This window comes from Penicillium psychrofluorescens (genome assembly GCF_964197705.1).
Source record: "Penicillium psychrofluorescens genome assembly, chromosome: 4".
Taxonomy (NCBI): Eukaryota; Fungi; Ascomycota; class Eurotiomycetes; order Eurotiales; family Aspergillaceae; genus Penicillium; species Penicillium psychrofluorescens.
Genome location: NC_133442.1, coordinates 3488995 through 3503114, shown reverse-complemented (window position 1 = coordinate 3503114; position 14120 = coordinate 3488995). Strand labels below are relative to the sequence as shown.

At 53.2% G+C, this 14120-nt stretch overlaps 4 protein-coding genes across 4 annotated transcripts; 2 read left to right on the top strand and 2 right to left on the bottom strand.

Annotated features, from left to right (window-relative positions):
* Window positions 1-430: 430 nt before the first annotated feature.
* Window positions 431-2209, top strand: PFLUO_LOCUS6966 (uncharacterized protein; the record flags this gene model as incomplete). Its single annotated transcript, XM_073784560.1, has 1 exon — window positions 431-2209. The coding sequence occupies one exon, from the start codon at window positions 431-433 to the stop codon at window positions 2207-2209; it is 1779 nt and encodes a 592-aa protein (XP_073641003.1).
* A 1175-nt stretch (window positions 2210-3384) lies between these two features.
* PFLUO_LOCUS6965 (uncharacterized protein) lies at window positions 3385-7289 on the top strand (the record flags this gene model as incomplete). Its single annotated transcript, XM_073784559.1, has 3 exons — window positions 3385-3452; window positions 3527-6972; window positions 7030-7289. The coding sequence occupies 3 exons, from the start codon at window positions 3385-3387 to the stop codon at window positions 7287-7289; spliced, it is 3774 nt and encodes a 1257-aa protein (XP_073641002.1).
* Window positions 7290-7493: 204 nt separating this feature from the next.
* On the bottom strand, window positions 7494-8930 carry PFLUO_LOCUS6964 (uncharacterized protein; the record flags this gene model as incomplete). Its single annotated transcript, XM_073784558.1, has 3 exons — window positions 7494-7532; window positions 7599-8392; window positions 8447-8930. 3 exons carry the CDS (start codon window positions 8928-8930, stop codon window positions 7494-7496), a joined length of 1317 nt encoding a protein of 438 aa, XP_073641001.1.
* A 681-nt stretch (window positions 8931-9611) lies between these two features.
* Window positions 9612-13967, bottom strand: PFLUO_LOCUS6963 (Target of rapamycin complex 1 subunit kog1; the record flags this gene model as incomplete). Its single annotated transcript, XM_073784557.1, has 2 exons — window positions 9612-13439; window positions 13503-13967. The coding sequence occupies 2 exons, from the start codon at window positions 13965-13967 to the stop codon at window positions 9612-9614; spliced, it is 4293 nt and encodes a 1430-aa protein (XP_073641000.1).
* Window positions 13968-14120: the final 153 nt, after the last annotated feature.

Sequence of the window (14120 nt, the reverse complement as noted above, 5' to 3'; positions counted from 1 at the left end):
CAAGGAGACAGCACAGAGCTCGCTTTCTGCTGAACAGGAAACAATTGTCACTCCTGATCGTCCTGCTGTTGATTCCAGTCAGTCTCAGGCTTCTCCAGCCAGAACTACCGCGTCTCACACGCAGGCCCAGGATTTTAATCCCGTTCAGCTTGCTTCAGTCATTCCCTTCTCGGACCCTTCTCAGAACCACCCTACTCCAGTCTGGGCTACGACCACCGCTCAGGTCAGGCCTACCTCACCCACAATCACAAGTCCTGCCCAGCAGAACCTTCGTTTCCCTGATACTACGTCTCCTTCTGAGCATTCTCGTCTTCTCTTGAGAGCTCCAACGTCCACTCCAGTTCACTTTACTCCTGGTAGACCCACAACTTCTCTTCAGATACCCTCCACCCCAACAAAGCGTGCAACCATTTTCGGGGAGTCACCAGCCATGGCAACCAACAAGGCAATTCCTGCAGCCAACAGCGATTCCAAGAGGTACCACTCCATTCTGGAAGCACCAAATTTGGCAGACAACGATGAGGGCCCCCTTAAGGAGCCGGAAAGGTACGACGCGGTGTCTCGCGCTCAAACCAATGCGCGTCTTCAACGACACAGAATTCAAATGCTTGATCTCGACGCTGCCGTGAAAGGATCTTCCGAAACAGGTTACATTCCTGGCTCTGTGCATATTAGCCATCGCAGTGACGAGGAGATCGCTCGGCGCATGGCTGCTGAGCAATACGACCCTCCTCCAACCAGCAATGAAATTCCGCAGAATCATCATCCTGCGGCACCGCCTGCTGCGCGCATGCTCTATTCTCATGTTGCTGCCGGCCAGGGCTTCGCTCAGCCTCAACCAATGCCGGCTGGGCCTTCCTTCTATCCCCATGCCCCTGCGACCACGGGCTTTACTCATCCTGATCCATCTGCGCCACCTGGCCTACCTTTTCCTCCGACTCCGAACCCTCGACCTCCACCCCAAGAGTTGTCGGAAGAATCCGGTCTTCTTCCAGTCTACGACTTCAAAGCATCCATGGAGCGTGGGCAGTTCAGACAATACCCACCCACTGGCTGGAATATACATATTCGGGCTCAGTGCCGTCCTGATCAAGTGATCGAGGCGATCGAGCAAGGTATTAAACAGGAATACGATAATCTGGTTGACTGGCGCGAGGGCGGCTTGGATGCAGTGAGCGTGGTGAAGAAAGCTTGCGGTAACCTCAGGTGGTACGCTGATCATGGCTACGCCAACTTCCAGGGAGGTCAGGCTGCGAAGGGGCGCCGGAATGATCCCTCTGCAGATGGACAGAAAACTTTTGCTCCCGAGACACAATTTGATACCTCGAGCTTTCAGGGCCGCCGTGTCTTTCTGAACAACGCTACACTCGTCCCGTATATGGGTCCATCCTGCATTGGCAATGCACCTCCGAACAACAACCCATCCTCGAACAATATTGCGCCCTCGAGAAGCGACCCGTCCTCGAGCAGTGCTGCCCGCCCACAGGCCTCTCAGGATGCCTCTATCTGGCCTGCTTGGTGTGATAAAGCGCGGAAGGAAAACATGGACCCTCGCTCTCTGGATCTTCTCTGGGATTCGCAGCATCCACGTGCAGGCCTTGCTGAGCACCCTGCATTCACTCGTCCTGCTCGTTCTCCGCCCCGACGACCCCTGTCACAGCTGGGTATTGATATTCCTCTTCTGGATACGCACACCACGACTATGGGACCTCTGCGTCCTTCGAACATTCAGCCACCCATCGGGACTCCTTTCCCTGCTTCTTCGCAGGCTGCTCCTTTGGCACAGTCCTCTTCGTTGGATAATTCAATGTACCCGCCAACTGCGCCGGGAATGCATTCATCTAATGACCGTCCTTTCATGCATCCACCCGGTCTAGCTCCGATGCAGCACTCCCAGCGCCCCATGGATACCTCCTACATGTACCCGCGTGCTTCTCTGCGACAGCCTCTTGCATCGAGTATTTCCGGAATGTCCTCAAATGCGGATTCTGCATTGACCCAGCCAACTGAACCCACTCAGATGTCTTTTGTTGTTAACCCCCAGGGTTCTGGTCCAGCACTGCCTCCACCTACCCCGATGAATCGTACCATGCGCGGCTCGGTCAGTGTCGACAGGCACAACGCTTTGGTTCAATTCGAATCTCAGGGCCCCGATGACTCTCCCTCCCCCAATGAAAGACGCCAGCATGATCCTCACATGCTTCCTTGACTTTTCTGTCTTAAACCCCCCCCCCCAATTGGTGATGACAACGTTGAACGATGAGAGATGATGAAACATGCGATGACTTACGATGATTTCCCCAATTTACCCTTCCCATTCTTCTCTGATGTTGTTTTCGATTTCTTCAATTTGAATTTTGCCAGGTTTGGTTTTGTGTGTTAGGAGAAGCAAGAGAACCGGGGAATGTGGTTGAACGGCTACCAAGAACGACCGTGAACCTGCATGGGAGTGAAGCTGGCACAGGACATTGCGCCTGAAACTGGCCGACTTCTTTTGCTTGTTGATGGATGACGCTTCCTAGTTGCTCGACCCCTCTGTTCTTTTTGTTCCTTCTAGTGCGCTTTTTCTCTTTTTCTGTCGTGTATCTAGCCAGTTCTTTCTTTGAACATGCGCCTAGCTTGGTCTTTATTCATTCTCCTTGATGTAGTTCCTGTAAATGGCGGTATTCTCGTGTTTGCAGTGGCAAGAGGCACACTATCAGATGTCTTCTTGTATTTAGATGGTTGGTCTGAATCAGGGCACGATGGGTCACGTGAGCGTTTTCGTCTTGCTTTTTAGGGACATCGAGGATAGTTAGGAGTCTGGAATCGGGCAGGATATATCGACACATGGTGTTCTCGAATAACTGTGATACTAATCTAATTAGACATAGTTTTCAACATCACCAAACATGCCATCACAGCAATATATAAATCTACAGTACATTGGATGTTGCTAGGTACCGGTGGTGAAGAAGTCTAGTTGAATTCTCGAGATCGCATTTGGGCATTGGTCTAGGCACATCCTGTGCGAGCCAATCGGATTCCAAGCGCGTGGCTGCAAGGATGATTGGCACGCCAAGCATCGGATATGACGCACTTGGAGGAGCGGTCGCATGTCCCATGACATCATGATCCCCTTTCCACGACATGACATAGTACGGTAGTCTCCCAGGCACCTAGGCATGCAAGATACGTAGGGAAAAGGGACCCTGAACGCAAGAGGATCCAAAGTCCACTCGGATTGGCCTGGTCCGTAATGGATATCCCCAGGTTGCACCAAAACCTGCTTTTGACCCAGTCTTTGATTTAAGGTGTCAGGTCCTACTTAAGGTGTCGGGTATACCCATTTTTGTCGGACTGGGAGATGGTATGCGCAGATCAAACCCCCCAATCGTTTAAACCATGGCCGCGATTGTAGGCCCCGATTCGCATGCGCGATACCGCCTGGCGCAAGAACGCGATTTTCGCAAGTAAGGATGAACGACGTCATTTACGCGAGATCCCTGAGATTCGCGGGAATCGCTGACCTTTGAGCCCGCGACAGGTATGTACCGAGCGAGTTTTCCGTGTCGCAATTCGCTCCTTTCGACCAAGTTAGTCGTCAAGCCTTCACGCCACAGCCATCACCAGACCCGGCCTTGACGGCGTTTGCCCAACTAGGCGCGATCCGCGTCGGAACCCAACGGGCCATCGTCACCCTCTTTGATCGTACGCATCAGCATATCCTCGCGGAGGGTACCCCGTCATTAAATCTCGTCGGTGGAGGGACCCAGGATGATCGCGATAACCTGCTACTGGGTTGCTGTGTGCTCCCGAAAGAAAGAGGCCTGTGCCACCATGTCGAGGGTCTGCCGGCCTCCGCGCGCGACGCCTTAGTTGTTGCGAACGTGACTGTGGACCCGCGTATCGAGACTAGCGGGCTGCTGAACAAGCTATCAGATGTGCGTTTCTTTGCCGCTGTGCCTCTCGTCAGCCCGCGGGGGCTCACGATCGGTTGTTTCAGCGTGATGGACACCAATGTCAGAACTGCAGGTCTCCCAGATCACTCGATTCGCTTCATGAATGACATGGCTAGTGCCATTATGAAGCACCTGGTGAGGGGCCATTTCACCCGCAAAAGCCGCCAGTCCGAACGAATGCTTGTCGGCCTGGGCAGCTTCAATGAGGGCAAATCTACACTCCGTAGCTCATGGCAACAAGACAATGCAGAAAATCTCCGAGAGTCGAAAGAGGGCCAGGTGAACAGCCAGCAGCAGGATGCCCAAGACAATCGGGAGCCAAAACCAACCCCCCTTGTCTTTCGAGGTCCAAAAAGAACCGAAGCTCTTTCGGGAGCCGGGTCAGAACATGGCGGCGCGGAGAAAGACCAGACCCACGATACTGCCTTGGAGATTGCACCACAATTGAAACCATTTCAAAGTATTGGTCAAAATCTTCAAGAAGATTCGCAAATCAACAACATCAAACAAGTCTTCTCACGAGCAGCAAACTTGATAAGGGAGTCAATTGGGACTGAGGGTGTCATGTTTCTTGATGCGCAAGGCACTCGCTTTAGCCAAAACGGTGACAACCCCGGCCACAGGAGATCGGATCCCGGCATCAATAGCAATCCATCGAGCAGCGATGACAACAATGATTCGAGCTCACCGACCAAGCGCGAGTCGGCGCCCACCACTCAGATGACAGAAGGAGAGAGCTCGCCTTCGTCCACGTGCCTGGGATTCTCAAGCTCGTCAGGATCGAGCATCAACAATGAGACAGTGACTGGCCCGGCATCTATGGTGCCTGAAGCTCTGTTAAATACTCTTCTTCGCCGATACCCACATGGAAAGATATTCACCTACGATGCCCAAAAGTCTGTCTCTGATGAGAGCGATGGCAGCTCACGGGAGTTAGTTGGAGCTGGTCAGATCCAACCCGATCTACGAAGATCGTCCAGCGAGAAGCGCATGTCAACTTTCCAAAAAGACGCTCAACGCCTGATCAGCATTTTCCCAACAGCTCGAAGCATTCTACTATTACCAATCTGGGACTCGGACGACCGAAAGTGCTTCGCTGGAACGATAATCTGGACGAATGATCCGGAACTTGTTTTCACATTGGAGAACGAAATGATGTACGTTTCGGCCTTTGCGAACAGCATCATGGCCGAGATCAACCGACTGGATGTAGAGATGGCAGACAAGTCCAAGACCAGGCTGCTTAGCAGCATCACTCACGAGCTCAGGACGCCCCTGCATGGAATCTTGGGCACTGCGGAAATTCTCAGTGACACGGCCATGAATGCTTTGCAACATGGCATGGTTCACACAATTGAGTCTTGTGGTCGCACTCTCCTGGACACCATTAACAATTTGCTGGATCTCACCTTCCTTGGCGAGAACAAGAGTTCTCGAGGCCAGGGAGACAAGCGGCGTCGCTTAGCCGACAGGTCGGATGAAGGGCAAAGTAAACCTCGCGGTGCTCAGCCTCCATTATCGCATGTCAAGTTGGATGCGGTGCTCGAAGAGGTCACCGAGTCCGTTTTTGCCGGATACAGCTTTTATAACTACCCCAAGAACCCGCCGCCAGCGTTGACTGATTCTTCATCACGCTCAGCTGGTCAAACGAGCTCGTCCAACCAGGTTGGTCCACGGGCCAGCGAGGTCACCATCATTTTTGACATCCAGCCCGAGACAGAATGGGAATTCAACACCAAGCCTGGTGCCTGGCGTCGCATTCTGATGAATGTTCTTGGTAATGCACTGAAATATACAAGTTCAGGCTATATCTACGTGGGGCTGAAATCATCCGAAAACAGCGTCCCTCAAGACAACACGAGATTAATCTCAGAATCGTCAGAGGAGCAAGAGGCTGAATTCGAGGTCACTCTTATTGTCAAAGACACCGGCAAGGGAATTGGATCGGAGTATTTGCAGAAGAACCTTTTCACCCCCTTCATGCAGGAGGATTCACTCATGTCCGGGAGCGGATTGGGACTCAGCATCGTCCATCAAGCTGTTGGATCCCTGGGTGGCTCGATTGAAATCAGCTCTACCGAGGGAGTCGGCACTGAATTGACGATCCGGACTCCGCTCGTGCGTTCGCTCAATACCTCGGACGCTGCTTCGTCGAGCACGGAATTCCTCTCGCTATTAAGATATACCGAGGGGAAAACGATTGGATTCTTGGGCTTCGGGGAATCTCTGAAATCTCATCGAGATAGGTGCCTGTATGAATCCCTAGAGCGACTGTGTCACCACTGGTTCGGTCTGTCTGTGACGAACGTGTCTTCTTACCAGGGTGAACCCCTTCTCCTGGACTTCTACTTGGCCGTACAAACAGAGCTGGACAGTGAAGACACAAAGGGAAGAGACCTCTTCGCCCTCGGAGAATATCGTCAGGGTGCGAACTGGAATGGCTCACCCATCGTTGTTATCTGCCAGTCTCCTGAGGAAGCGCATTACATGTTTGTAACGACCAAGAGTCGCTGGGAGACACCCGTCTTCGAATTCATCAGTCAACCTTGCGGGCCACGCAAACTGGCCCGGGCTTTGAACCTGTGTATCAAGCGACAGCGCGATTCTCGGTCCGGCCGGTCTAGCCCTGCCGAGCAGACTCGCTGGGTTGAACTGCCGCAGTCCTCTCGTCTGCCAGTCGATCTCCCCGCTAATGATCCTCCCAACAGAAGGATGAAGATCAGCAAGCGACCGACCACGGATACAATGGGATCTTATGAAACTGTGCAACGTCAATTGTCGGAGAAGGAGGGAACCGAGGAAGGATCGCTTCAGAATGGGGCACCTCCGATCCCACCTGCGAACGAAGCGCCGGAAGACCAAGATCAGTCTGGGCCATCCGTTTTACTGGTGGATGACAATGATCTGAATCTTCAACTACTGAGCGCCTACACTAAAAAGGGCAATTACGAATACATGACCGCTCGGAACGGCGCCGAAGCCATCGAAATCTACAAAGCACATCCCAGTTCTTTCCGGGTCATTCTTCTAGGTTTGTGCCATGCTCTTCCCCAGCGTATCCTTTGCTGCAGATTCTGACAAAAACCAGACATATCAATGCCCGTCATGGATGGCTTCGAGGCTGCCCGCCGGATCCGCTCCTTTGAAAAAGATTATCGAGCCTCGTTGTCAGATTCCGCTCGAGAGGCTTTCCCCGCCGTAACCATCGTCGCCTTGACAGGACTCGGTGGTACTGCCGCCGAGCAAGAGGCCACTGCTTCTGGCATCGACGAGTTTCTTATGAAGCCGGTTAGGCGATCCGCCGTCCTGGCAATGCTACAAAAAACGGTCCCTTGCCAGACTGGTTAAGTCGCAAAAACACACGACTCTATGTACACTTATGAATTTTTTTATCAGCGCGTACTTGAAAACTTTCTAGATGATTATTTGGTAAAGTAGTAAATCCAACTTTTCCAAGGATAAGCGGCACTGGATTTCTCTGGTCTGCATTGAGAATCACTGTTATACAACATGGTGCAATGGGAAGGTACAGGCCTACACATCGCGTCTCCACTACAGGCCTGATAAGACGTTCTCCATCGCCCTCTCGCTCTGCACGAGTTATGATATCGTTAGCCTAACCGCCCATAAAGAGATAGGCCCAGTTCTGGTACATACCTCTAGAACCACATCATAATCCCTCGCCCACTTGAGAAATTGCGGCGTCCTCTGGTTCGCCGACATGTCCATTTCCACTCCGCTGAGGTCCGGTGGTGGACGACTTCCCATCTGCCTAATTTTCTCGTCCCTAGCCTCCTGTTCTGGCCCATCTGGCAGGCTCCACACGTTCGCGTTGCTCGTAGACTGCTTCATGAAGATGTCCGCTCGCGGTTTGCGTAGGTTGACCCACGCTTTCGTGACGGTGGGGATATCAACACCCGATTTTGTCGTCCAGCGCAGCATGCGAGCTAGACTCAGTGCATCTTCAATCCCTTGGCTGAGGCCCTGGGCTGCATGCGGTAACATGGCGTGGGCTGCGTCGCCCAGCAGCACGATCCGCCCGCTTGCACTCCGCCACGTAGCCAGCTCGGCCCCTCTAGCCATCTGCCATTTTTCAGCGTGGCGGACATGCTCCAAGAACGCCCTCGTTATCGCATTAAAGTCAGAGAAACGCGTACGAAGTAAACCAACATCGGCTGGCGTGTTCCAATTGCCATCGACCGGGCCCGGATCCGCGTGATCAACGTCAATAAACTGCACCCCGAGGAGGCCCCCGTGCATGGGTCGGCTCAAAACAAATCGATCGGGCCCCAGTGTGCCATGCTTGGTTGCCGATTCAAGCCAGGGTGCTAGTCGCGCGTCCTGAGCGAGCTGAGACACGGGTGCACTTGTGAGGAAGATAGACTCTCTTAATGGAATTGGGTCGACGTGCTGTGTTGGGAAGATGATTTTGCGTGTAGCAGATTTGATGCCTATATCAGTAGTGAGCACCACTTGACTCAATCAACTTCCATACGCAGACATACCATCCGCCGCTATAATTAAGTCCGCTGTAAACATTTCTCCATCGGCTGTCCAAAGCCTTGGCTTCTCCGCGACATCTTCTATCGCTTGCACAGTCCTCCCGAACAGAAGCTGGGCACCATTGGCAACTGCAAGCTCATGTAGTACTTTTTGTACCGAGGGCCGATCAGTTTGGAATCTCCGTTCCGAAGGGGACGCCGCTGGAGCTGCAAAGGGCTTGGTACCCTTATACGACCACCACCGTAGCGCCCCTGCTTCAACACTGACACTGTCGAAGGCCTTGTGCGCTCCCTTGAGGTGCTGGAGTGCTCTGACTGCCGCGGGCTGGATTACTAACGCGTGACCATGGGGCTGCGTGTCTCGCCGTCGCTCGAGAACGGTGACGCGGTGGCCCTCTTGTCTCAAGGCCGTGGCCGTGCAAAGACCAGCAGGTCCGGCGCCTATGACAATTACCTTAAGACGTGACTTTGCTGCAGATACAGCCATAATGGGTGTTAATGGGCTGTGATGACGAAGGTCGCTGGTAACTAGTAGGAAGCATGATCATTCGCACCAGAGAATTCCCAGATGGCTCGGAGCGCTCTCTGACTCCGAGAAATTGTCTTAAACCCCCACCCCCTGTTCTTCCATTCTGCTTACTAGTCGGGGAACTTCGGCCCTTTGCCTGGCCTCTCAAAGACATGTACAGACAGTAGTATTATTTCGGTTAAGTCGAATCATTAGCAAGAGAAAGGGGAAAAACAGGCGTTATGACCAAGTTTTAAAGCAATCTCAAACTCGCAGGCTTGAAGACACGAGAACTCGACACGGTGGATGACAGATCCCGAGAAGAAAACGAAAAAATGAAAAAAAAAAACCAAGCAGACTAAGAAGCAAGAAGTCATCATGCACCCGAAAATATTGACATTCCAGAAAGAAGTAGTTAACGGCCAATTGAAAAGTAAAAAAAAACGGACTCCGAGGAGAACCAAAGATCAAAAGACAAAAGCCACGTAGATAAAATCGATCATGTTATTCGCCAAGACGCCGGATAGATTGCACATTCCGTATGCAAATGCAATTACACAGGGGAAGATAGATTGAAGGAATTAGAGGACTGGAGAATGGTGACAAAAGGCACTCCGTGGTGAGTCGCACAGCAAAGCAAAGGCCCAAGTGCAGCTATGTCTAGCAAGACACGAGATTGATGTGGTGGTCGTTCAATGCAGCGCATGCGAGGACGGTGCGATGCGGATGGAAGGCCGTGCTGGCGATGGGGGAGGAACGGTTGTGGTGGAGGAAACTCGAGTAGGGCTCGAAGGTGGAGAGATAGCTGCCGTCCACGTTGAAGGTCTTGACCTCGTGGCGGTTCGTGCCCATGCTGAAGACAGGGGCATGCTCGTGCACACTCAATGTCCGGAGAGTATCCTTCGTGGCGTGGATGGTGGAGAGCGGGTCGTCCATTCTCAGGTCCCACAGTCGGATTTCGCCGTTCCGACTGCCAGAGATCAGCTCCCGCAAGCCGCCGCGCTGCATGTGGACATTTGTGATCCACTGCTTGTGCTCGCGCCAAACCTTGACCATGGATGTGGTTGGTTTCAGTCGCTGGTCGAATACTCGAACAGCACCGTCGCCGAAGCCCGCGACAAAGATGTTACCAGCGACTTGATCTGAGGTCAAAGAGGTGATACAGGAGCCGGAGCGGGCGGGGATGTCGTTGGTGCAGACTTCGGTAGCTGCGTTCCAAACACGAATCACCTTTACATCGCCCGCAACGAGAGCTTTCCCTTGACCCTGCTGCCAATCAAACACAAGCCCAGCATTTCGATTGCTCGGAATTAGGTCTGGCAAGGCTCGGAAGGCTGTGACGACCTCAATACTCTTGGCAGACTCATAGTTCCGGAAGAGCTTGAGAACACCGTCAGAGGAGCCAGTCATCAACAAAGCCTGGTCGTCCTCGTTGATGTATCGAATTTCGTTGATTTTCGATCCAGCCGGGTTACCATTTGAGAATTGATTGAGGCGTTTATGGCTTTGCCAGTCCCAAATCGCAATAGTATCCCGGTCGTCTGCGACAGCGATGTGATCTTCGAATTGATGGAAGCACATCTTGAGGGGCTGACTGCTGTTCGATAGCAAAGTAACTGAGTTGTCCCACCGACTTGTACCGGCCTTGGTCTTCAAGGGCTGGGTTTCGGCAATGATCTTCTCGTTCCGTCCGCGTCTCCAGAGACGCTCATTGTAATCGGAACTGCCGGGCTCATCCGGTTCGTTGGGTTTCATCTGCGGCTCACGGAAGTACTCTGTGGACCAATCCAAGAACCTACTCTTCAGCGGGATCGCAGGTATCCCAGCCGATTCTCTGGACTGAAAGCCACGGGATGTCGGCATCGGAGCTTGATGGTATGACGTTGCGGGAGCGACGTGGTCGTTCACTTCAGGAGGTCGGGACCATTCAATGGGCGCTCGGCCGCGCGGGGTGATGGGTGTCCGGCTCTGAGTTGGCGAGGGAGGCTGGCTGTCTGATAGCGAGTCCGTCGGCGCCGAAGGACCGAATGCGAGATTCTTGAGCGAGGCAGCCACACTGGCCGTGCGTCTGAAACCCAGCGACAAATAGCCCTCTTGCTTGGGGGCATTCGTGGCGTATGACGGGGGAGTCGAAGGAGGGGCCGCTTTATTCACCTCGGAGCGTTCAAGCACTTTCTGCTTTGGTGACAGGCGGCTCGTGAGCTCCAGGATTTCAATTCTGAGTTTGTCTGTAAGCTGCGACATAGGTGACTCCAGAAGGGTCATATGGATGAAGTCGACAATGACACCGGCGTCCTGGGCAATATCAGGATGGGGATCCACCGAAATAACCAGCAGTTGTTTCCAGATGGCTCCGAACGTAGTGTTGCGAGACAATTGGTGCGGCTTGGCTTCGGAAACCGTGAGACTATGTTGACCGCCGGTCTGAGAGCTCTCGCTCTCGAAACGATGAAGCAAAGATTGCTTTTCCTCCTGAAGCTCTTCGTACGCTGCTACAAGGAATTTGTTCTGGTGGCGCTTGACAAACGTGGACAAGAAAACAATCAGCTCCTTGCGCACGAGAACGCTTCCATCAGCCGACATGGGCAAGACGGCCAGGGCCAAAGATTCCTCAATCTGCGCCACCTGGTCCGTCAAGTCTGGGATACCCAAGAAAGTAGTCACTGCATGAAGCATTGCGGCGCGAACTTCGGGCACAGGATCGAAGTTCAGCTCGCACAGTCTAGCAGTAGCTGCACATCGAATACCCATCCACTTTGCTTCTGGGAAGTCACACCAGAGCATGCTGAGGCATAGACATGACCACTGCCGCAGCAGGGGGTTTTCGACGTCGCCAAGATGTCTCAAGCATGAATCAAACAGCTCCCCAGACAGACAGACATTTTGACCCTGGGGGTAGTTTTTGCAGAAGATAGAGACGATGAATGCACACATAGCTCGATGCTCGCTGGCATTTCCAACAGGGATGGGGGACGATGGATTCAAAATCGAAATAAAGTAGTGGATACCGTTATCCTTGAGAAGGTCATTTTGAACAGTGTGGTCGACCGCCATAATCCTGGCCCAGATAAAGACCATGACCGGCTTCAGCTCTTGCGCAGCTGACTGCAGCAGCTTGACGACATAAGGGAAGATGCCGATACTCAGGGCAAGATGAACAGCCCACGGCCCCAGATCCAGGAACTTGCTAAGAAGAATCAAGGCCCGCAACCGATGCGCCTGACTCAGGAGAACCTGTAGCACGATGGGCAGCTGATCTGGCGGGTTCTTCTCCGTTGGACCGGACGAAAGATAAACCTCAAAGGCTGTGAGCTGTTCGGCGAAGAATGTGGAGTGCTGATACTCATACTGCCGGCGACCTTCCTCGTGATCGATCAAAGCAGGCAGCTGAGACAAAACCATCTCAACAGCGAGATCCCAGCTCTTCCAGAGCGGGTGGTGGTGGGTCTCTGGGAGCTCGGGCGAAGAGATCGGATGGCATTTATAGGTGCGCATGATTCGCTCGCTAAGCAAAAAGTTGCGGAAAAGGGCCGCAACCATCAAATCTTGCCGGAAAAGCTTCTTGAACAAAGTCCGGGGTAAGGTGTTCCAAGCAATAGTATCAGTGATGGCGGTGAAGATCCAATTCAGCTCTCCCAGAGGGCTTCGTCGATCTTGCAGACGGCCCGGGACTCTAAAATCATCGATTGATATGTCGGTTCGGAGAGGATTCTGTAAGATGAAGAAGCGCAACGCAATCTCGATCGGGGTTGTCAAGCAGCAGGTGAAGAGGTCGGCGGGTAGGTCAGGGTTGGTCGGGAGCGATTCGTTCTTTTGGCAAGCGGCAAGAAGGATGCAGTCGCCGTAGTTTTGGACGGTGGCATTAGGGTCCCGTTTCTTGGTCTCGAGGTTCTCTTTCTCATGCTTCTCCACAAACGTGTGGAAGTTCTGGACAATATTGCCCGCATGTGAGGCATCAAAGACGAAGAGACTGGGCCCGGCGAGCCAAGACTGCAGATCGTATAATGGAACGGGGATGTACTGGGTGTAGTTTTTATTGAAGACCCAGATCTCGCCGGATTGAGTAGGCAGCGGAACACCATGGCCGTTGTAGTGTAGCAACACTCGCTCATCCTTGGCATTGCGGCGTAGTGATATGCAGAACTTCTTCGTCTCGTCGACGGACGGGTCCAGGTACTGCTTGTACCTTGTCCGCAGACTGAGGGTCTCGTATTGTTCCTGCAGTTTCTTCCCAATTTGCTCCATGATCTTATTCTGGCCGCCGCCGGTGGTCGACGTAGGGTCCACCCAGCATTCGAGCTTGGCTGCTGGGTTCGTCTTGACCACATCGGGAGGATCGACACCGATGTTCAAACAAATGGCTAAAGCCGCAGAAACTGTTTTGAGCCGATCTTTCATCCGCCAATCCTGACTGGGCCAGCTTCCAACGGGGTCCCTGGGGATACCATTTGACTCATGTCGTTTCTCCGTGAAATACATGTAGAAGTTCTAAGCCACCAATCTCGGTTAGCGGTTTGATTCACACAGAAGGTGAGGGGGGCAAGAGATTACCGAATGCAAAACCTTGAGATATTCACTCGAAGTGTACTCTTCTTGCCATCCGTGTCGCATGGCAAAATCTTCATCTTCATCGGCTGCCGCGGGTTTGTCAAAGGTGATCCGGCTCGGCCCATAATCACTTTTGGCTCTCTTCAACATCGCTGGCCGGCTGCTTTCTGCTCTGCGGGGTGATGGCCGCCGGGGCGGAGAATCTATTCCCGCCACCCCATCTCCTGAGGAGCTCGTGGGCCGCACCGGTGGAGGTGCCAGAGCCGACGGTGCCGCTTTGACGGACGTGCGAGAGCGGCGGTGGCTGGACAAAGGTTCTGGCGATCGGTCGCGTGTGGGGATCGTTGTTTCCAAGTCGGGACCAAAGGCTACCCGTACAGATTTAGCTGGATTGCGGCGGGATTCGATGGGCCCATTGGTGGCCGGCTGTTGGGAGTCTTGTTCCATGTTCACGGTGGGATCCCTCATGATGTCCGTCCGTTCATGGTGTTGCGCAAAGCTTGAAGGTCGGATGGTCGTCAGGGCCGGAGTCGAGCCGGAGATTAAGTGTCAGTAGCTGGGTGTTGAGAGGCCGGTCAATGATGGATGTCCGAACGAGAGGAGCTGGTTCCGGAGAGGGTA